General features: G+C 28.5%; 2 protein-coding genes across 5 annotated transcripts; one reads left to right on the top strand and one right to left on the bottom strand.

The window, feature by feature from the left end:
* Positions 1 to 7,411: 7,411 nt before the first annotated feature.
* Positions 7,412 to 14,147, top strand: LOC110648023 (WPP domain-associated protein). Of its 2 annotated transcripts, none has more exons than XM_021802100.2 (6): positions 7,412 to 7,655; positions 8,282 to 10,627; positions 12,271 to 12,397; positions 12,844 to 12,945; positions 13,456 to 13,532; positions 13,676 to 14,147. In XM_021802100.2, the coding sequence occupies exons 2-5, from the start codon at positions 8,397 to 8,399 to the stop codon at positions 13,516 to 13,518; spliced, it is 2,523 nt and encodes an 840-aa protein (XP_021657792.2). In that variant the 5' UTR covers positions 7,412 to 7,655; positions 8,282 to 8,396; the 3' UTR covers positions 13,519 to 13,532; positions 13,676 to 14,147. The 2 variants fall into 2 exon arrangements, with proteins under 2 accessions (XP_021657792.2, XP_021657794.2); XM_021802102.2 differs by having other exon boundaries at positions 7,429 to 7,655; positions 8,394 to 10,627.
* Positions 14,148 to 14,643: 496 nt separating this feature from the next.
* Positions 14,644 to 20,664, bottom strand: LOC110648027 (GDP-L-galactose phosphorylase 1). Of its 3 annotated transcripts, none has more exons than XM_021802109.2 (9): positions 20,553 to 20,664; positions 20,186 to 20,270; positions 19,249 to 19,688; positions 17,510 to 17,631; positions 17,342 to 17,401; positions 17,025 to 17,255; positions 16,348 to 16,521; positions 15,907 to 16,158; positions 14,644 to 15,197 (listed from the first exon to the last, which is right to left on the bottom strand). In XM_021802109.2, exons 3-9 carry the CDS (start codon positions 19,334 to 19,336, stop codon positions 15,000 to 15,002), a joined length of 1,125 nt encoding a protein of 374 aa, XP_021657801.2. In that variant the 5' UTR covers positions 19,337 to 19,688; positions 20,186 to 20,270; positions 20,553 to 20,664; the 3' UTR covers positions 14,644 to 14,999. The 3 variants fall into 3 exon arrangements, with proteins under 3 accessions (XP_021657801.2, XP_021657803.2, XP_021657804.2); XM_021802111.2 differs by having other exon boundaries at positions 20,212 to 20,270; positions 20,553 to 20,649; XM_021802112.2 differs by lacking the exon at positions 20,186 to 20,270 and having other exon boundaries at positions 20,553 to 20,656.
* Positions 20,665 to 21,882: the final 1,218 nt, after the last annotated feature.

Here is a 21,882-nt window from a genome sequence, read left to right as displayed (position 1 = left end):
TGAAATTTGTGGATTGTTTCAATTATTTATTCTAAGTTGACTCGATCTTTTATATATATATATATATATATATATATATATATATATATATATATATATTTATTTATTTATTTATACACATAATTTTAAAAATTCTTATCAATTCTCGCTTCTTCAAAAATTTTATACTTGCTGCCATGCGCCTGGCTGCAGGTTAGGGATAGTAACGATTAGTGTACCTTCCTCAAATTTAAATCTTATTAATATTTTTAAATTTTAAATTTATTTTAAAATTAATTAAATTTATTATCAATTATTTAAAAAATATTAAAATTTATTTAATTTTATATATTTTAATTAATAATTTATATAAAATTTTTTATTAATAATTTAAATATTAAAAATTTAATAATTTCATAAATATTCAAAATCTATTTTATTTAAAACAAAAATATAAAAGTTATAAATATTATAATTAAAAAAAATATTTTATATTTAATTAAATATTTATATAAACGAATTCGGATAACGGATACCAACACCTAGCATATAAAACTAAAACTAGATTCAAATATTTAATGGGTATTATTTTTCAAATCTGAATTTATCACAAATCTAATTATGCACTATTTAAACTTATTTTATTAGAATTCGGTTAGATAGTAATGACAAAAATTTAACCCGTTACCATCCTCTCTCTTCTTACATTTTTTTTAATAAATAAATAAAAAAATTATATATATATATAATGAAATTATTTAATAGATTCAATGTGTTTGCACCTTCACTTATAATAAAATTTTACTCTTTTTAATTTATAAAAAAATAATTATTTAAATATGTAGTGCAACTGTATATCGTAAATTATTCAAAAGTGTCCATATATATTAATGTATTATAGCATGTTATATCCACCTATATTTGTATAACTAACCATATGCTAAAACGATACATGCATAAGCAATTATATCTATTTTTTTTAAATAATATTATAATATTTAAAATAAAAATAATTAATTAATAATACTTTTTATTATATAAATTATATTTAAGATATATATATATAATTTGTTAATGCTCAATATGAGTTATATTTGAGTTACGGAAATAAATTAAAAATGAAGGATAAAAATGTAATAATTTCAAAATTTGAGGGACGATTCGTAAAATTAGCTTCCAATTTTATGAATGATTTTGTGAGGCACAAAAATGAAGTGGTAAAATTGATATATTTAAGATCTTTGGTTAACTTTTTTTTTTTTTCCTTTTTTTTCCTATTTTATAAAAAAAAAAATGAGGATTTTGCCCTATGCATGAAATAGCTGGGCTTGAAAGGGAAAATTTTTCCTGTGGCCCAACCCAAGTGAGCTGCACTTCCTTCTAGCTTTCATAGGGCTGGGCAGGTGACAAAGTATGACTCCTATGCAATGTTTGAAATCTTCATCTAATTCTTAATCTTAATAATTAAAAATAATATATTTTTTTTCTGAAGAAAATTGATCATGCTGACTATTCATTTGACAGATAATATTTCACCATATATATACATATATAAGCACTACTGTATTTATATCGAAGTCAAAGCTTAAGACATTTTTTGAATGAGATTATTTAGGTCCTGATCGAGAATAACTTTTAAGATAATTTAACCGAAACACCATCTCTTTTATTTATATTAGTATTTATATGTTAAAAGAATGGTTTATAAAAAATTAATTCTCATAACTTTTAAAAATTGAATGAGCGTTTTGACTAAAATCAATAAGACTGTACCGCTATTTTTACATTTAATAATTAATTTAATAATTATTTATATCAAACACTTTTATTTTAAATTACCATATAAATTACTAATTGCTACAATTAATATATAATAATTAATAATTAGAAAAATAATTAATAATGATTAAAAAAATTAATAATTATTAAAATAATTAATATTACATAACATGGCATTAGATATAGATAATTTTATATAATGCACCGAAGTCTATAAACTATATATATATATATATATATATATATATATATATATATATATATATATATATATATTTTTTTTTTTTTTTCCCCTCTAAACTTAGTAGAGCATATGGAATTTTCATCATTGACTGGTTATTTCTCAAATTACATTCAAAGTACACTCAATATGACATTAAGTTAATAACCTAATAATTGATTGTTTATTTTATTATATTGTAAGTTAAGAATTCAATATATGATCATATAAGTTGTGAGACTTTTTTTTTTTAATTTATCTACAGCTAATTATCTCAACTAACACACCGATTTTTAATGGCTTAATTTTAAGCAAGTATGTTATTCAATATAAAATTTACAATAATCAAATTGGTCAAAATCATATATATATATATATATATATTATAAAAATAAGTATATATTTTACTAAAAACCAATGCACTAAATCAAATTAACTAAAATAATTCAATTTTTATTTAATTAGGTTTACTTAAATTTAATTTAATTCATATTTTCTTATTTGATTCAATTGAATTTTTATAAAATTTATTTATTAACTCCCATCTCTTCCTAACACCTGCCTACCATTCTAAAAACTTATAACTTATCCAAAAAATCAAAATTGGCATAATATTATTGTTTAGTGTAATAAAAAAGAAAGTCAATTATAATTAATAATTTTTTTTAGTATTAATTATAATCATTAAATTGAAAAAAAAAAGATGAGTATTTACAATTTGGTCTCTAAATTTTATTTTATATTACTCATAATTTTTTGAATTTTAAAAAAATAATTATTTAATCTATCAATTTTACACTATATTACATATTAGTTAATTATGGTTAACAATTTTTCTTAGTATCAGTTATAATTAACAAATTGAAATATTAAAAAAAGGGTATTTATAGTTTGGTCTTTGAGTTTTGCTTTATATTACATATTAGTTTTTAAATTTTAGAAAAATAATTATTTAATATTATACTATATTACACATTAGTCTCTCGATTTTGGACTATATATAAAACAAACCGTATGATTAAATTGTTTTATATATTAAAATTACAGAAACTATGACATAATATAGTGTAAAATTCAGAAACTAAATAATTAATTTCTCAAAACTCATGGACTAAATATAGCATAATGCAAAACTTAAGAACTAAATAATTAATTCTCCAAAATTTAGGAATTAAAATAATTCAATTATTTTTAATTAAAAAAAATATTTTTACAAAAATAAAAATCAAGCTTGATTATATAAAAATTCAATTAAATTCTTTTCTTACAAATAATTTATTTCAAATGAAATCATAATGCCATAAATCAAAATATAAGTCATTCAAATTTAACTTAAAAAATATAAAACCCTTGGAAATTTATTTTGAGTTATTCATTTTTAATATTGAAAATGAATATAAAAAAAAAAATAATCCTTCAAAGCATTTTTGTCTACTTCACTTTATGAGTGGGATTTCACAATGGAATTACTTTATTGGATTTTTTTTGTTTAGCTAGTTCACTTTGTGATTGTTATTTTATGAAGGAAGTCCTCAATTAATTGGTTGTTAAAAAATATACAAACTTGTTCCTTGGATCCCATCTACTAAAAAGACAAGATTGACCAAAAAAAAAGGAAAGTCAGTTACTGTGATGGGCATGATTGCCAAACAAAATAAAATAAAATATTAATTATTTTTTTATAATTATTTAAATACAAGATAAATAGATATTTAAATGTAAAATTTAAATTTAAAAACTATTTTACTGATAAAATGAAACTTTAAATACTAAATTATTTTAAATTAAAAAAATAGATAGTAATATAGATTAATTTATCAACATAATTAAATTTAAAAAATTAAATTATTATTAAAAAAATACTAAAAACTAATTTTTAGATTTTATCATATCTCATGACCTAAGTTGTATATTACACTTTAAATTAATTTTTTAATTTAATTTGAGTTTTTAAGATTTTTATAATAAAAACAATAAATTAATCCAACGGATCAAAATTATATATATTTTATATAAATAACATCTTATAGAAATTAGTATATATTTTTATTCAATTTAATTTGATTTAATTAGATTATATTTTATTTTTTTGTTTCATTGAATTAAATTTTTATAAAATTTATTTTTTTTAACTCCCATCTCTACCTAAAGCCTACCTTCCTTTTTAAAAACTTATAACGTACCAAAAAAATGCACAAAATAATATTATTTAAGGTAAAAAAAAATAATTATAATTAACAATTTTTTGAGTATTAATTACAATCAACAAATTAAAATAATAATAATAATAATAATAATAAATCATATACAAATCTCATATTTCAACATATAATTCAACTCCTTTTATCATTTTTACACATAATTAGAGATGGCGGCAGAATCACATTTTTACGGATACCCCATTTATTCAATTCCTAATAATATAGGTTTTAATAGTATATAATTGTGTTTTAGTAAATTTTAATATATTTTATTTTATATAAAATATAATTTAAATGTTTTATAAAATTATTAAAATTTTAATATATAAATTTCAAATTAAAATAATTTTTTTATGTAGATTATTAATTAAGATATTTTTTTAGATAAAATTAGACGGATCACAATGCCATAAATCAATATATAAATCCTTCAAATTTAACTTAAAAAATATAAAATTCTTGAACTTTATTTTGAGTTATTAATTTTTAATGCTGTAAATAAATATAAAAAAATTTCTTTAATATCTACATCTCCTTTTCTTCACCAACCCTCATCTCTCAACATATGATTCAACCCTTCTTATCATTTTCATACACTTATAAGCTCAATATTAAAGAGCTTACTTATATAAATAAATAAATAAATAAATTCAAAGTTGTATGTTTAAGAAATTAAAAACTTTGTCCACTAAAATTAGGGAGTTTATATGAATTATTTAAATAAAAAAATTCAAGAAATTAAGTAAGAGCTAAGTAATCCTCCAAAGCATTTTTGTCCACTTCACTTTATGAGTGGGATTTCACAATGGAATTACTTTATTAGATTTTTTCTTGTTTAGCTAGTTGACTTTGTGGTTGTTATTTTATGAAGGAAGTCCTCAATTAATTGGTTGTTAAAAAATATGAAAACTTGTTCCTTGGATCCCATCTACTAAAAAGACAAGATTGACCAAAAATAAAGGAAAGCTAGTTACTGTGATGTACATGATTGCCAAAAAAATAAAATATTAATTAATTTCATATAATTTTTTAAATATTAAATAAATAATTATTTAAATATAAAATTTAAGTATAAAAACTATTTTACTGATAAAATAAAACTTTATGTATTAAATTATTTTAAGTTTAAAATTATTAACATAATTAAATCTTGAAAATCAAATTACTATTGAAAACATATTAAAAACTAATTTTTGAATTTTACTATATCACAAGACTTACTTATATAATACCCTTTAAATTAATAGGTGATAAAGTAGGACTCTATGTAATGTTTGACATCTTCATATTAATCTTTAATATTGATAATGGGAAATAATTAGCTAGTTTAATTTTGTTTAGTAGTTAAAAACATATAACTTATCTGACAGATATAATTTGAGTTTTTATTTTTAATAGCTTAATTTTAGGTGAGTATTATTCAATATAAAATTAAAAAATTTGATGAAATAATTGATACAATATGTTTATTTTTATTTTTATTTTAATTTGAATTTTTAAGATTTTTATAATAAAAATAATAAATTAATCAAGCGGATCAAAATTATATATATTTTGTATAAATATCCTATGTAAGTAATTATATATTTTTATTTAATGTGATTTGATTTATTTATATTAAATTTTTATTTTATTTTATTTTTTATGTGATTGGATTAAATTTTTATAAAATTTATTTATTAACTCCCATCTCTGATTAAAACCTACTTTCCTTTTTAAAAAACTTTTAATTAAAAAAAATCACAAAAATAATCTTGTTTAAGGTAATAAGAAAGAAAATCAATTACAATTAACAATATTTTTGAGTATTAATTATAATCAACAAATTGAAAAATAATAATAATAAAAAAGAAATCATATACATCTCCTTTATTTAATTCAACCCTTTTTATCATTTCTATATACATAATCAAATGTGCAATATTAGAGAGCTTATTTAGATAAATTATAAAAATAAAAAATAAAAAAAAATTCAAATTTGTATTTTGAAGAATTTAATAACTTTGTCAACTAAGATTAGGGAGTTTAATTATATGAAATATTTCAATGAAAAAAAAAATACAAGAAATTAAGTAAGAGCTAAGTAATCCTCCAAAGCATTCTTGTCCACTTCACTTTATGAGTGGGACTTCACAATGGAATTGCTTTATTGGATTTTTTTTTTTTAAGCTAGTTCACTTTGTGATTATTATTTCATAGAGGAAGTCCTTAATTGATTGCTTGTTAAAAATTATTCAAACTTGCTCCTTGGATCCCATCTACTAAAAAGACAAGATTGACCATAAAGAAAATAAAGCTAGTTACTATGATGCACATGGTTGCAAAAAAAAAAAAAAAAAAAATAATTAATTAGTATGATTAATTAAATATACAAATAATATAAGTTCGAACTCATATAAAATGAGTTTAACAATACGTTCGTTAAATTAAATATTATATTAAAATACATGTAAAATTAATTAAAATTTATATATAAAGTGCATAAATTTATATATAATTATTTAATTTAATGATTGATGAGCTATCTTTTATATGAACTCAAACTTTTTATAGCCGTATTCTAATTGAATTTGGTATTTCTTAAAGATTCTTTAATTATTTTCTAAGCTATGCATTGCTTGCATGCCAATAACATATTGATTTTGATTCTAATTTAAATAAAATGGATTAATGGGTTGATTCTCATTCCTCTCTCCTTATTAAGAATATTAATCACATAATTAAAATATTCATATTACTACTATATAATTGCATAGGATCCTTAATTATCTTTTTCATATGTGGGACCAAACCTTCCTTTTTTTAATCCTTCAAAAACTATATATTATATGATTTCTTAGTACATCATGAAAAATATATAAAACATATCAGTAAATTATAAGTTAATTTAAGCTAAATTAAAATACCATAAGAAAGTGATTGTGTGCATAATATTATAAGAAAGTGATTGTGTGCATAAAAATAATAATTAATTTAAGATGAAAATAAAAAAATAAATAAAGAAAGTGAGGTTGGTATGTATGACTATCAATATAAAGAAATAAAAAAAATATAAATAAATGCCAGCTGGCAAAACAAAAAATATAAATAAATGCTAGCGTAACAAAACCAAGATATTTATCCCATATGAACAAAATTGTTATATATTGATTGAAGGATAAGTCAAAATGGCAGACGCCGTAAATAAAACGTTTCCTGAGGGTTAACGTGTTTTCTTTTCTACTCCCGCTCACCAAATCCCTCCTTCTTCAGTCTTCATAAATTTTCTGTGTCATCTCAAAAATAAACCCTAAAAACTCCCCAAAAAAAGAAAAAAAAAAAAAAAACACCACAGACGAGGGGAAAGGTAGAACCTTTCCTTTGAAGCAGCTTTTTTTAACTAAATTCAGTGGCTGTATTGGGATTTTCAAGCGCTTCTTGATTTTTTCTTTCCTGAATTTTGAGTTTTTATTTTCTCAGATTGGTCGCCAGAACCTGTGAGTTTGCTCTTTAGCCTCTTTTTTTTTTTGTAATTTTTTTTGTTGTTTAATTTTCATTTCTGTTTGTTTTTTTTTCTCATTTGAAGTGTTGATTAAGCTTAAGCAAGTTTATTTTGAGCTTAATTCTTTTTAGTTCACTTGAAGTTATGTGTTGACCTGAGAAAATGGAGGAAAAAGCGAACAAAAATTATATCTCAATTTTCTGTTTTCCTGTTTTGGTTAGTTATAGAGTGAATTTTTTTGTCACTTGAAGTGTTAATTTAAGCCTAAGAAAATCAGTTTTAGCATGGAATTTGATGTTAACTCAGTTTGTATTGATACTTTCTTTGTTGCTGGGACTGAAGGAGATTTTTTTTTTTTTTTAATTTATTTTGAGTAAACACCCCCCCTAACATAGCTAATGAGCTGAATTAAGCTCGGTCTCTGTTGGGGTTATTTCCTGGTTGTCAAGTCAGATGAAAGCTCAACCCTCCAAAGATTATATCTTTTTATTTTTTCTCTGTTTTATCTGTCATAGATTGAGCTAATAAAATTATCATCATTGGCTTGCTGGTTGTCTGATTGTCGATTTTCTGTGTTGCCTATTAACAAATTTCTTTTTTTGTTACTTTAAAATTTGGCAGATTTTCTTATTCTTGGCATGGATTCTTATGAGTTGAAGCTTTTATGGGTAATTTAGCTTGTTCTTCTGCATTGTAACTTTGAGTTTTGGTGGTGTTTGTGTTTCATTGAAAGTGGATGGAGAGTCCAGAGTTTTTGGAGACGTCAATCAATATGGATGCTGGTCTCAGTTCATGCAACAGTGGTACAGTGCAGCATCGTGACACTGATGAGGAGAATGAGAATCTGGGTGTGGACATCCTTAATGATCTGGAGACATATTGGGAAGATATAAAGGAGCGGTTGGTTGTGTCAAGAATGGTGAGTGATTCAGTTGTCAAGGGTATGATATGTGCTGTTGAACAGGAGGCAGCAGAAAAGATTGCTCAGAAAGAATCAGAGTTGGCTAAATTAAAAGAGACGTTACATCTTTACCATGTGGGTGTAGATGGAAATGAATCCATGAGGTATTCAATGATGTGCCATGAACAAAAGAGCAGAAAATATGGGCTTTATTCTTCCCATTCAAATGGCACAGTAGATCATGAGAGATTACAAGATTTTTTGGGCAACCTTAAAATTGCAGCGAAAGATCAATTTAAAAAGCTCAAGAAAGAAATTGACAGGATTAGGAAGGGTTCTGGTTCTTTGGGATTGAGTGGTATTCTAGAGGAAAACATGCCCGAAAAATGGATTGATGTGGATAGGGCACTTGATGGTCTTAGAACTACTCTGGAATCTGCCTTCGTGCATGCAGAAGATATGGTTTGCTTGTCCAAGTCATTGCACTTTGACTGGCGGCAGGAGAGAGAATTTCAAGCAGAAATTGAAGGAATAGCGATCAAGAATTGTATTCAGAGTTTTCAAGAAGAGTTTGAACAGAGACTGTGGGACCAAAATGCTAAATCTTATGGTAATGAGAGTGCAAATTGGCTTGAAAAGATCAAAGAGATTACAAGTTTCCGTCAGGAGTTAGATGCCATCTCTAAATCATTGTCTGTTCCTGAAAGTGGACATTTAATTTCACATGGTTCCTTGGAGCACCGAAAGGCTTCAGTTAATCATATTTCGTCCACTTCACTTTGGGAAGGAAATGGCAAACATGATGATTCAATAACTGTTGTTCCAGAAAATATGGATTATGCACAACTAAAGCACTTCTCAAAGGAAGAATTATTTAATTATTTTAAGTCTGAGATGACTAAAATAAGGAGAGACCATGAGTTAAAAGTGCAACAAATGACAGAAGAATTTTTCAGTTTGAAGAGGGAGTACTTGAAGGAAAGGGGTTCTTCTGTGCCAGTGAGGAAGGATAAGGAGTTTGATTCGTTGAGGAAAAAGATACCAGAGGTCATTCTAAAATTGGATGGCATTCTAATGGAAAATGAGAAACTGCCTTCATTTAGTAACAATGGAGATTGTCTAAACAATTTGAAGGATAGACTGGAATCACTTTGTTTAGAAAATCGCCAACTAAGAGACTTGCTCTTGGATAAGAAAAAGGAAATTAAATGTCTTTCCTCACAAGTTTCTGATGCTGCAGAGAAAATACAAGAACACTCTTTGGCAGAGGAGAAGTTATCAAGAATGTTTGAAGATCTTAAATGCGTTATCGAAGATGCAAACATTGAAGCTTCAATCAGTGATGATCTTTATAAATTCCTTCTCAAGGAGATGGTCAACCAAATGAAAAGCTTCATAGAAGAGTTAGATATCGAGCATGACATCATGGATGGAATTTATGAAATCATATTCAAAGAAGCTACTCGCAATGCTGAGCCTACTGGTAATTTAGAGATTGAAGATTCAGTTATAGAGTCCATTATCATGCAAGGGATATGCGAAGTTATTTTTAGAGAATCCTTCAAGGAAGCTGAGGAGAAAGTTGGTACCTTGAACCTGAAATATATGAATGAAAGTAAAGTCCGAGTATCCCTTGAGATGCAAGCTTTGGAAAAAGAAAAGGAATTGAGATTGAATATTGCTGAGAGAGAAAAATTGGAGCAAAAGATGCTCTTACTAAGGGCAGCGATTGAAGAAAAAGGCAATTTGATTCAAGAAACAGCGGTGGTGTTGACGAAAGAGAAGGAGAAAGTTGAGTTAGTTTCTCAAGAGCTTGATGAGTTAAGGCTTCAGACAACTCAGCAGCTTGAGATAGTAACGAAGAAGTTAAGAGAAGCAGATGAGGAGAAAAGTTTGCTTCTTTCTACTTCCCAACAGTATCAGAATACTATATCATCAGCTGAGGCAAGAGAAAGAGAATATAGGAAGCAAATGAATTCAACTATTGTTCTTATCCAAGGATTGGAAAAAGCAGTTAATGATTTTGAATACCGGGCAACTGAAGATATTAAAATGAATAGCTTGAGGTACTTAGTTATTGCCATTTTATATGAACTTTTAAGTTTTTTCTTGAGGTGTTCTGTATTGAGATATAAGTACATGCAAGCTTTAGGTTCTGTTTTCTAACATGGAACCAGATGTTAGAGACTCTAGAAAATTAAGTTTTATAGGATGTCTGTGTTTTCTGACTTAAAAGCCCTATGCATGCATACATGTGAATTGCCATCATGACTGACTTTGGCCCTTTGTTATGGGAGATGGAAATGGTATGTGTACATTTAATCCATGTAATTGTTACGTGAAATTCAACATCCATTAATTTCTAGAACTTAAACAAATTTAATAAAGTATCTGAGAATCTCCTGCAATCTTGATTTGTGATCTCAATGATATCTAGCTCAATAAGCTGTGTGAGAGATAGCTTTCTTTTGATTTTTGCTATATTTATTTTGTTAATGTTGGAGTTCTTATATACTTGAGTTTTGTTGTGTAGCAAAATATGATCATGCTGTCTTGAATTCACTGTTTGGGTGGTGGCAAAGGTAGAATGGCTTGGGGCTGGATTTTGGTTTAAATCTAAGATATATTGAAATTGAATTATGGTATATTTGCTATCATGATTGTTACCTCGAATTTTCCTGAAAGCAAACTTGCCAAAAAAATGCTTAACGTTTATGTAGTTAGCGAGGTTCTTGATATTTGCATAATGTAAATAATGCTAATTTGTCCTGACTTGCAAGATTTAATGCATTACCGAAAACTGATTGAGAAAGCTCTCAAGTGATGATCCCTTGAGTAAATCACTTACTTTTTTTGCGCTTGGTTTCCATATCTATATTTTCCACTTTTATTTACTTGAGAATGCCTATGTTTTTTTTTTGGCCAGTTGCATGTTTACTTTCTATTTTCCATATTTCATAATTAAGCATGCAAGTCGACAATTATGACCTACCATTGAAGATTTTATCTTTTTAGCATCCACTCTATTCACTCAATAGTTTTAAATAATAGCCATTACGTTATTTACAGGTTTTTGAGGGTACTGTTACTGATATCCTCTTTAAATAATGGTGGAAATAATTTGTAATTAGCAACGACCATTACTTAACGGGTAACGGTGTTACCCACATGGGCAGATAAAAAGTTTTTTTTTTATTTTTGGTGCAGAGAGGCAGGGAGCTTATTCTGTTTCTAGTTTCTACACTTCTTCATATGCTTCTCTGAAATTTCCCATCTCAAATTTTCCATCTTCAAACATGTTCATTTCTTGAGCTAAAATCATCAAATAGTGAAGTTTTAACTGAAGTGAGGGAGAGTAATTAATCTACACTTCCATATCCATTTTCTCCCAACCAATTCAGGATCCTACTATAATTAGCCACACTGCATATGTCTATTCAGGATCCTAATTATTTTAGTTTTAAATTGATTAATGCTAATGATGTCTAAAAATTATGGATTTACTGTCTTGATTTGATGTATTTATACTTTCCATATTGACCGCCTCAATTTATTGTTGCTGTTTTGAATCCATCTTTGTTTAATTGTCAGTTTGTGAGCCTCCATCTTCAGTTTTAACTACACAACCACTTATAAGTTTGTTGAGGGAACATGTAACTTAAAGTTTATTAATACAAAAGCCACAACATTTCCATGGCTTCTTTTCCAGGTTGGAAACTTTGAGCTCTCAATTGAGTTCTCTCATTCAGAAAGCTATCAAACTTAAAAAGACAGGGTTGCTGTACAAGCAGAGGCTTGAAAAGAGGTGTTCAGACCTTCAAAAGGCTGAAGCTGAGGTATGCTAAAATTACATATTAAATGTCATGCTTATTTATGTGTTTCATCTTGACGTGATGGTCTCAAAAAGAATTCCATCGCCTAAAATGCATATATAAGGAATTGAAGGTGATGCTTGGTTACATCTTTTGTGTTTGACATAGCGGCACGGTTTCAAATAAAAATATGGTCATTGTCCCCTGTTATGAAATGGTGCTACAGCAAATTTCTAGTTTGTCTTATTTAATAGAAAATTTATGATGCGACTTTCTTGTTTGTGTCTAATGAGCTATCTAATGTATACTTTACCAATATAGTGCTGTCTCTGCATTTTTTTAATTAAAAAAAATAATTTTTTTAAAGTATCTATTGATACGTCATTTTTAATTACAAATAATTTATGATTGTTAGTTGTGTGTGCAGCACATCTTTTCAATTAGTTTAATGGATTTGTCTTGAATCTCAGGTTGATCTTTTAGGTGACGAGGTGGATACTCTTCTAAGCCTTCTCGAAAAAATATACATAGCACTAGATCATTATTCTCCGATATTGCAACACTATCCTGGAGTAAGATACTTCTCTTCTGTTGGTTACACTAATGATGTTATGTAATACTATTTTGTGTGCACGCACTTGTGTCTGTTTATGTGGTTGAGTTCATTGCTTCCTTGAAGTTGTTAATGATAAGATAGGTATGAAGAGAAAGCTTTTTTTGTGGTTACCTACTTACCTTTATCCAGGGACAGACTTTGTATATGCGCTATGACAATTCAAAAGAAAAAGAAAATTCACCTTTCCACATGTGTTAAACTGTGTTCATCCAGTGACTTGAGAAGGGGAAAAGAGGGATATAAAATTGCTACCAATAAAAATCTCTGTACATCTCAACCCTGGAAAACTTAATAAGTAGGTTTTTCTTTGGTGGCTTTTTTACTAGAACTCATCTTCTTTATGGTTATGCATCACTAGTGGTGTGATGCCCAGTATATTCTTAAAATTAATATTAATTTTCATTTTTCCTTAGAAAATAAAATAAAATCCGTTTACTCATTGAGTCTTTCATTTTGATAATTGCAGATTATGGAAATTCTAAAGTTGGTTAGAAGAGAATTAAGTGGAGAATCTGTTAAACCAATTTGATCTACTTATGCAAGGTAATATTTTCAAAATTAGTGGCTTATTGGTGTCATGCTTCTATCTTGAACCGTCATCTAACTTGACGTTCTATACATTTGAGCAAACTGATATTTTTTTTAATACTTAATAATTTTACTGGAAATTTATAACCTCTCTGCAGATCCTTTTTGTTAAACGGATAGAACTGCCCAATACTTTTTGGTTCTGCTGCAGAATCTTCTATTGCTACAGCTTTTCTGGAGGGGCTTATTCCAAGTAAGTCGATGCCTTATAAAACAATGTTGCTACAAATTTTGGCAGAGAAGATATTATCATTTGCCAGTCAATGGTCCAATATGTAAAAGGATTGGTGTGTTACAACAGCACTGAAGGCGATATGAAGAGCCTTTTTATTTAGTTTTTTTGTATAGGATGTCCTACACTTTCTTAGTTTTGGAGTACCTAGCATCAATGAACCACAATTATTAGTTTTTCTTTTGTTTTTTTGGGCTACGCTTGAGTTGCTTATGTAGATAAGGAGAAGCAAAGAGATGCACCTTTGCCTATAGGAAACTGTATATTGGCATTTTTTTTTTCCTGTATTAAGTTTTCTCCTTTATATTGGTTTAGCTTATAAATGTGTAGATTTTTCCTCTGCTGTCTATTAAAGTAAAAAAAAAATTGTTTAATATTAAAATTATAATTTTTAATATTTTATTATTTAAAAAATTAAAAAAAATAACATTTTATTAAATATGAACTTATTTAACCTTAACTAAAAAATATAGACTTATTTGATAAAAAATTTGATGTTAGTTTGTTTGGCCTTTCTCGAAAAGTACAATAGCTTATTTAATTAATTAATTTATTTTTTATTTTTATTTTGAAGCCATTAATGTATGTATATAAAAACAAATCGTGAATAAAAATATCAATAGCAAAGAACTTTTGAAGTTAATGAGCCAAAATCCAGTAGTAATCATATTGGATTTTGAGTCGATGAAAATGATAGTAATTCCACTAATATTTAAGAATTACTGTCAAGTGGCATTGACCACCTAATGTATATGATGCTCAAATTTCTTCTCTTTTCTATATACTAAAAAATTTATCAGAAATTAAAATTTCAAGTATTTCATAGCAAGAGGGTTAAGACGTTACCTGTGAAATTAATTATTTGGAAATCAAAAATAATTTACTATTAAGATTTGGAATACATTTTAAGTTCCAGCTACAGAACAATCTTGAAACGCAAGGTAGTCCAACTAATTGGATAAAATGCACTACACAATAGACACACAAAAGACTATAGTACCAGAGAAAGAACAGCCTGGTAATAGCACATGTTGGCGATAACTTGATGTCTCCAGCTTCCAAGAACCGACCATCAATGTTCTAGTCTTTGTTCCAAGCACAAGAAATTTGGTAGTGGGAAAATAAGCATCAGACAACTTCGAATTGTATATTGGGAGATCTGTTGCCCATACGTGCATCAGATAATAAGTTCAAGTTGCAATCTTAGTTGCAATCCTGCAACAGAGCCGTTTAACTGCTGCAAAGCCTTCATCATCAAGAGAGACTGTGCTTAGACGTTTAAGTAGGGCAGCCTCTGTAACTTCGTCGAATTCCTGCCTAGACCTGAACAAGAAATAGCCTCCACACTCCCATGCTGAAAGGTTGCAGGAGGTTGACAATGTTTGGGCCTGGGGGAGTAATGAGTCCACAATCAACGATAGAGAAAGAAATTTGAGTTTCAGCACAGATTAAGTGAATATTGTAGGCAATTTCATAATTTGTTGAAAAAAATAAGGTAAATCAGAACACAGACTACTATGGGACATTATATACACGGTTGAAAATTCCACACCATAACAGGCTGGTATATACCAAATTTGAGTTAAAGCTCTAAATTCTATCCCCACAGTTTGTTTTATATATATATATATATATCAAACAATCCTGGTATTTGTTTTCCCTTGCTGTGCTGGTCCATAAAATGTCTTTAGAAAATCTACTCCTTTATTATAAAATAAAACATATGGAACGCCATTCTAACACAAAATAATTTTGAAATTCAAAAATCAACTTTAGAAGGCCAAGGAGATCTCTTTCTTTCTCTTTTTATGAGTGTGTGCACAACATGTGTGCATGTGTGTCAGTCCCCTTCAGATTAGAGCATGCCAGAAATGTTCGCACCTAGTCAGATGTCATAGCCATGTAAATCAAAGCAAACCAAGTTAAATTGGCAGAGCCCCACCAATATATATCAACGTAAAATGTCAGGGGAGAAAAACCTCTGCGGTGTTACCTCCTTTAACCCACAAGGGAGATTAATTCAAGGGAAACATAGATCTCAAACAAATCTCCACAGTGCATAAAATACAAGATAGAACAATAATGTGGCCATCTTACCTGAAGAAACAAGAAAAACTTTTTGCCACAATCTGATATCATCAGGTTATATTGGATGTCCTTATTCAGCAAACAAGAACATGTCTCAGCAAGAACCTCCACCATTATCTTAAAATTGCAGTTACTCTCAAAGAGGAGGGTTTTGATGGGGTAATCAATGACAGTAAAGATATGAATTCCACCCTGTCCGGCATCAAATAAGATATCAACAGGCATGTGCTCCACTGGTAAAAGATCTGGAAAATAGCAGGCCTGCACCACCAAAGAAAACAAACAAAATTTTCCCACAATTCCTCCCAAGAATTGAACAGAATGAAAATTTGGTGATAAAGAACAAACATGAGCAGCATCCAAAAACTCATTACTTGTCATGATTCAAAAATGGCATGAAGAAACTTTCATACGGAAGCCATTTTATCATGACAAGAAGCAATATGGTACCTGGAAATATAGACGTGAATGACCAGGACAATTGTAGAACAAACGAAAAGAACAATTATTCATCTCAACAGCAACCCTTGCAACCATTTCCAAGAATCTTGCATCCAGGAACCGGTAAAGACTGTCAAAGCCATGAGGTACTAGGAAGACATGGCCATATTCAACTGGGTTTACCTTAAACAACAAACAATCTAAAGTCACACATAAGAACAAATAAAGAACAACACATAAGAACAAATAAAGAACAATTATCTTTAACATTGTAAAATATATTGAAATCAACATGCACAATAAACTTCCCAAGAAGCTTTGTAAGGACAAGGAATGGTGAAATGGTAGACTACTGCAAGTTTGGCTTTATAAGAGAACCTAAAATGGATAAGTAAATAGAATAAATTTCGAAGATATATTGTTAGCCTGCTTAGCATACCCCCTAAAAATCTTTTATCAAAGAAAAGACATAAAAACCAGAATTGAGAACTAAAAAATTCAAAACAATAAAAAACAGAGATTAAAACTAGAATTGAAAATATTTATATCATGAATGATCAGGATTTCGGGACAAGTAAAGAGAATGAAAAGCACCATTTTTTTTTATTTTTCTTGTAATGATGAAATATAGCCTCTATGATATTTTAAGCTGACTTAAAGGACCAACTCCCAATGCTCGGACTTACATTGATAACAATCAAGATAGCATCATTAGGCACGGCAGCTGAAGGAATAAGCTCAGAGTCTGCCTTATCACTGTTTGTAATGCAAAAGAGTAATTCCTCACAGTGCTTTGTCCGGTCAAACACAAGTGTATCCTCTTCATGGCACATCTTAAGCTTCTCAGGATCTTTGAAACACTCCATACCCCAGTCATTGTTTAACTGAGCAAGAAACTTTCTTCTACCCCTAATGATCTGTATAAATTTAAATTTAACTGAGTTTTCCATTATAGTCAACCTTATGCCTCAGCAAAAGAAGACTACTAAAGAAATATAAAAACCTTAATCTCAGAGGCAGTTATGTCATATTTGAAATGACCTTTCAACATTCTTTCTTCCCACTGCAAAGCAACAAGAAAACATTATGGCTACATCTCATTATGAAATCAGGTAACATTTTTGTTCTACAGGTGCAAGAAGAAGAGGACCTAAAACACCTTCTTCTTTACCTGTGCAAGTAGAAGAGAATCCAAAAAAGAGTGTTCTTCTTCAGACGTGTTTGAAATTCCCCCAAACAGGCCATTGTTAATGAGATATTGGGTACCAAAGCAATAAATAGGGATCTTGATACCTAAGCAAGATCATAGAAATTCAAATCATGTTTAGAGAAAGAAAAAGGTTCTCCATTACGTGCTAAACAATCCTCAGTAAGACATCAGCCACACAAAGCACGCATAACCAATTATCCAAAAGAGTTGAAATAATATATACTGCAGATAATATATGGTGTCAATAAAAGTGGCAGCAGCCATATAAATCAATAACATTGTTAACTGTTCACATATCATTGTTACCTGCCACTATGCAAAACAAATTTCTTCGAAACAAATTTTTAACTGAGACATATAAAGCCACCATGAATTTGGTAAAAACAGAAGGAATCATGCTTCTAGCTGGAACCAAGAGAGTAATATCAGTTCACAAATTCCGTCACCACAATTGCACCGGTTCCACACCATTCACCACACAACAATACTACCATGTCCATTGGCCCATCTTCATCCCATGAAAGCCACTGCCATTAACACATGTTTCATCACCATCACTATCTAACTAATTTTTTGATATTCTATATTCCTATCCGAGCATGCACTGTAAGTTTTTCTAGCTCTATTATCACATGTCTTCCTCTCAACAATGAAGAACTCTCTCTCTCTCTCTCCCTCCCTCTCTCTCTCCCTCTCTCTCATGCAAAAGTAAATAAATCTTGCAACAAAAGGTGCCAATAGCAATAGGGTTGGCACCCAAAGATCATGTAAAATTTACAATTCCCCCTCACTGCATCAAATTTCTCTCCCTCCAGAACAAACGTCAACTACAGTTAAAAATTACTCACAAATGTTTCAATGATGATTATAATGCTTTGATCTGTTCCATTGGCTTCTTAAGTGTTAAACATTAAAATACACACACACACACACACACACACACACAAAGACTTATTTATGTTAAGCTTTTACATGGTAACAATTCCTATCTAAGAAATTTGTAGCAGAAATGGAAATTTTGACCATGTTACAGAATTCCTTAGTAGATTATAAGTCACACATTCTGTCCACTAAATATATTGATTTGCATTGATAAATCCTAAGGCATTAAACAAACATTTTTTGCCTCAAAGGTTTCCAGGTTCAAACCAAGGAAAAGTAAATTTGTTAACAATCATCCTTTTGACCACTATGCTCTTTAGCATTATGCATTTTGTCTTTTTTCTGAACTCCAAACTCTCTATTCTTATTATTTTCCTATGCGCACCTCCTTCTATGATAAATAAATTAAAAAAAGTGAGAAACCAAACTAAATACCTTATAAATAAGATGCTTTACCAGTTTCACAAATCTTAAGCAAATATTTTTTGACAATAATATTGCTGACAGGACTTCAGTTCAGTGCTATATTTTCATGCTGAAAACTGTCATAGGGTTCCATTTAATGGTCAAGTTCAGAATGTGAATAGGTAAAATACACATATAAACACATGAACTTGCACAGTGACAATCGAAAAAATTTTTTAATAAAAGGAAGGAACAATAACAAAAGAAGCATTGCTCATTAGGGCTGCCTGTAAGAATCAAGCATCAAAAGGCATATTTCTGATGGACACGTAATATGACTAAGAATAACATCTCAACTCCAATAAATGACCTTTCAGTTAACTGCAATAAATAAAGAGATAATCGACACTAACCTTGGGAACAGAATTGAGGACAACCCAACTGTTCAGTTGCACACCTCAACAGTAAATTGTTATCAGCAAGTGGTTTGACTGTAACCATGCTTAAATAGAGAGTATTTTTCAAATTGAAAATCAATTTAAATACTATATTAAAATTGCTGTTCCAGCACCCTCCAAGTGAAGGAAGGCCAAATTACTCCGACGCTTGTATCAGTACCCACCACCGGCAAGGAAGGTAAGATCTGCTGGATGCCCACCAGCCGAAGGTAGAGCACCACGACCACCGTGAAATGAAGGGGATGCAATCAAAAACTTAGGGAATGCTCGTACACATGATCTTCCCCGTCTAATCTTAATACGTGTTTCTATTTTTAGAGCCGTGATTGAACAAACGTAGCCAGCCCTAACTGGACCAGCAGCCCCCTTCTTTCCTTACAATTCTTGAAAGAAAACTGGAAAATATATAGACAAAAAGTCAAATATATCTCCAATTTTGAACTCTTATAAAGGGAGAATAGCACAAGTATCCTTACTGTCAAAGGACAAGAGAAAAATGAAAATTTTGAACAAATTCCTCTAACAGCATACTCATAAATAAACAAAGGACCTTTGCTAACACAGTTTCCTGGTTGTTCACATTTCAGCAATTGGGACCCTAGACACCAGAACTATGAGTGAAGTAGATTACCCAAAAAGGTGCTGAGTCCAATTGTTCCTCATCAAGCCAAAAAAAGCAAAATAAAAATAAAATAAGACTGTGTGTGTGTGTGTGTGTGTTTCTCTTTTATCTTCTGGTATTCTCAGCAACCAAATGTATTGCAATCCCTATCTAAGTTTGTTCAATTCCTTATTTACCCCAGAATTGTCTAAGCCATAAACTTATATTATATTGCTTCAATTTTTTCTTTTAAGTGAAAAAAAAAAGGAATCAATTGAAAAACAAAATAACCTTTCTGAGATTATATGAAAGAAGACCTCAAAGCTCCAAAAGATTAACAATGTCGGCAGAATTTTGGTCATGAAAAAATCAGTATCTGCATGTCAACGTCATCAAAAATCAATTAACCAATTCCACACATCCATTTCGAAGAATAAGAATCAAAATTTTAAATCGAGCTCGTTAATGCAAATTTACAAATTCAATCAACTAAATTCATACACCTATAATTTAAGGTAATTGATCAACAAAATTAATTGATCAACAAAATTATCACCAAATAAATAAACGGGGAACATAAAAATTCAAGAAATCGAAACAGAAGAAATCATATTAGAAATTGCAAAGATATAAATATAAATAATGAAGAAATCAGTACCTGACGGGGCAGATTTTGGCGCCCTCTCGCTCTCTTTTTCTCTCCGTTGCTATTTGATCGTCGTGATTGCTTCTCAAAGCCGCAGGCAGTTATTTCAAATGATGGATGGACACGTGTAATTAGTCGGCACATAACACGACCATATTGCCCTCTGGGGCTGCCGCATTTAGCAGCGTTTATTCTTTATAAATTTATATAATTTTTAAATTAATTTGCATGAGATTTTTTTTTTTTTAAGAATTTGCATGAGAATGTTGTGCACATGGAAAAACCTACTTTTCATCATTTTCATTTAAAATTGTGGAAAGGTAAATTATTTTTTTTATAATTTAAAATTATCGTAAGACACGGTAAATATAAGTTTTATTTAAAATTTTATTCGATTTTAGTCTAAATATTTATCATAAATGAAAAATAAATAATTAGTGAGTTTATTAAAATAAATTAAAATATAATAATTAAAATGAAATAATTAGTAAAATTTGGTGATAATGGGTGAAATTTACCTATAAATAATAACCGCCTAATAATATTAAAAAAAATAACTACTCAATAGTTTTAAGATTTATCCATATCGATTTGACTTGTAACTCTATATAAATTATTTACATGTAATCATTGTGTCACTATATAATTACTTAGGCTACATTTGACAGAGGATAATGAAATAAAATTAATCAATTTAATATAATTAAAATTATAATATAATATAATATAATTATTATTATATTTTTTAATTTTATTATAAAATAAAAATATAATAGTATAGTATAATGATAATTTTTATTTAATATATTTATAATATTAATAATAAGTGATAATGGTTGTAGTGATTAATAGTTGAGTAAATATTGTGGCAAAGTGATGGTGGTGGTGGCAAAGTGAGTAATGATAGGTGGTGATAGAAGTAAAAATAGCTAAATAGTAATAATGGTGGTCAAAGTGATGGTGATAGTGGCGATGATAACAATGATAGCGGTGATGACAAAATGGTAGTGATAGCAATGGTGACTGAATAGCAATAGTAGTGATAGTATTGATACTAAATAAAAATAAAATAAAATAAATAATTATATATTTTAAATATAATTAATTATGTTAATTATTATTTTATTATTTTTTTACTATCAAATAATATAATTAAATATATAATATAATAAATATTACATTATAATTTTAATTACGCCGTGCCAAACATGACTAAAACTAGATTATTACCTTCTTGCTAGGATTTTTATATAGCCATTCAATTTCTTGATATTACTTTGGAAAAAAAAGTACATCTTAAGTTGTTGCCAACTGCTTTATGAATCATTCTTTATAATTCTTT

This window comes from Hevea brasiliensis, chromosome 13 (genome assembly GCF_030052815.1).
Source record: "Hevea brasiliensis isolate MT/VB/25A 57/8 chromosome 13, ASM3005281v1, whole genome shotgun sequence".
In the NCBI taxonomy this organism is placed as follows: domain Eukaryota; kingdom Viridiplantae; phylum Streptophyta; class Magnoliopsida; order Malpighiales; family Euphorbiaceae; genus Hevea; species Hevea brasiliensis.
Note: the sequence above shows the minus strand (reverse complement) of the source record. Positions and strands in the feature narration are given on the sequence as shown.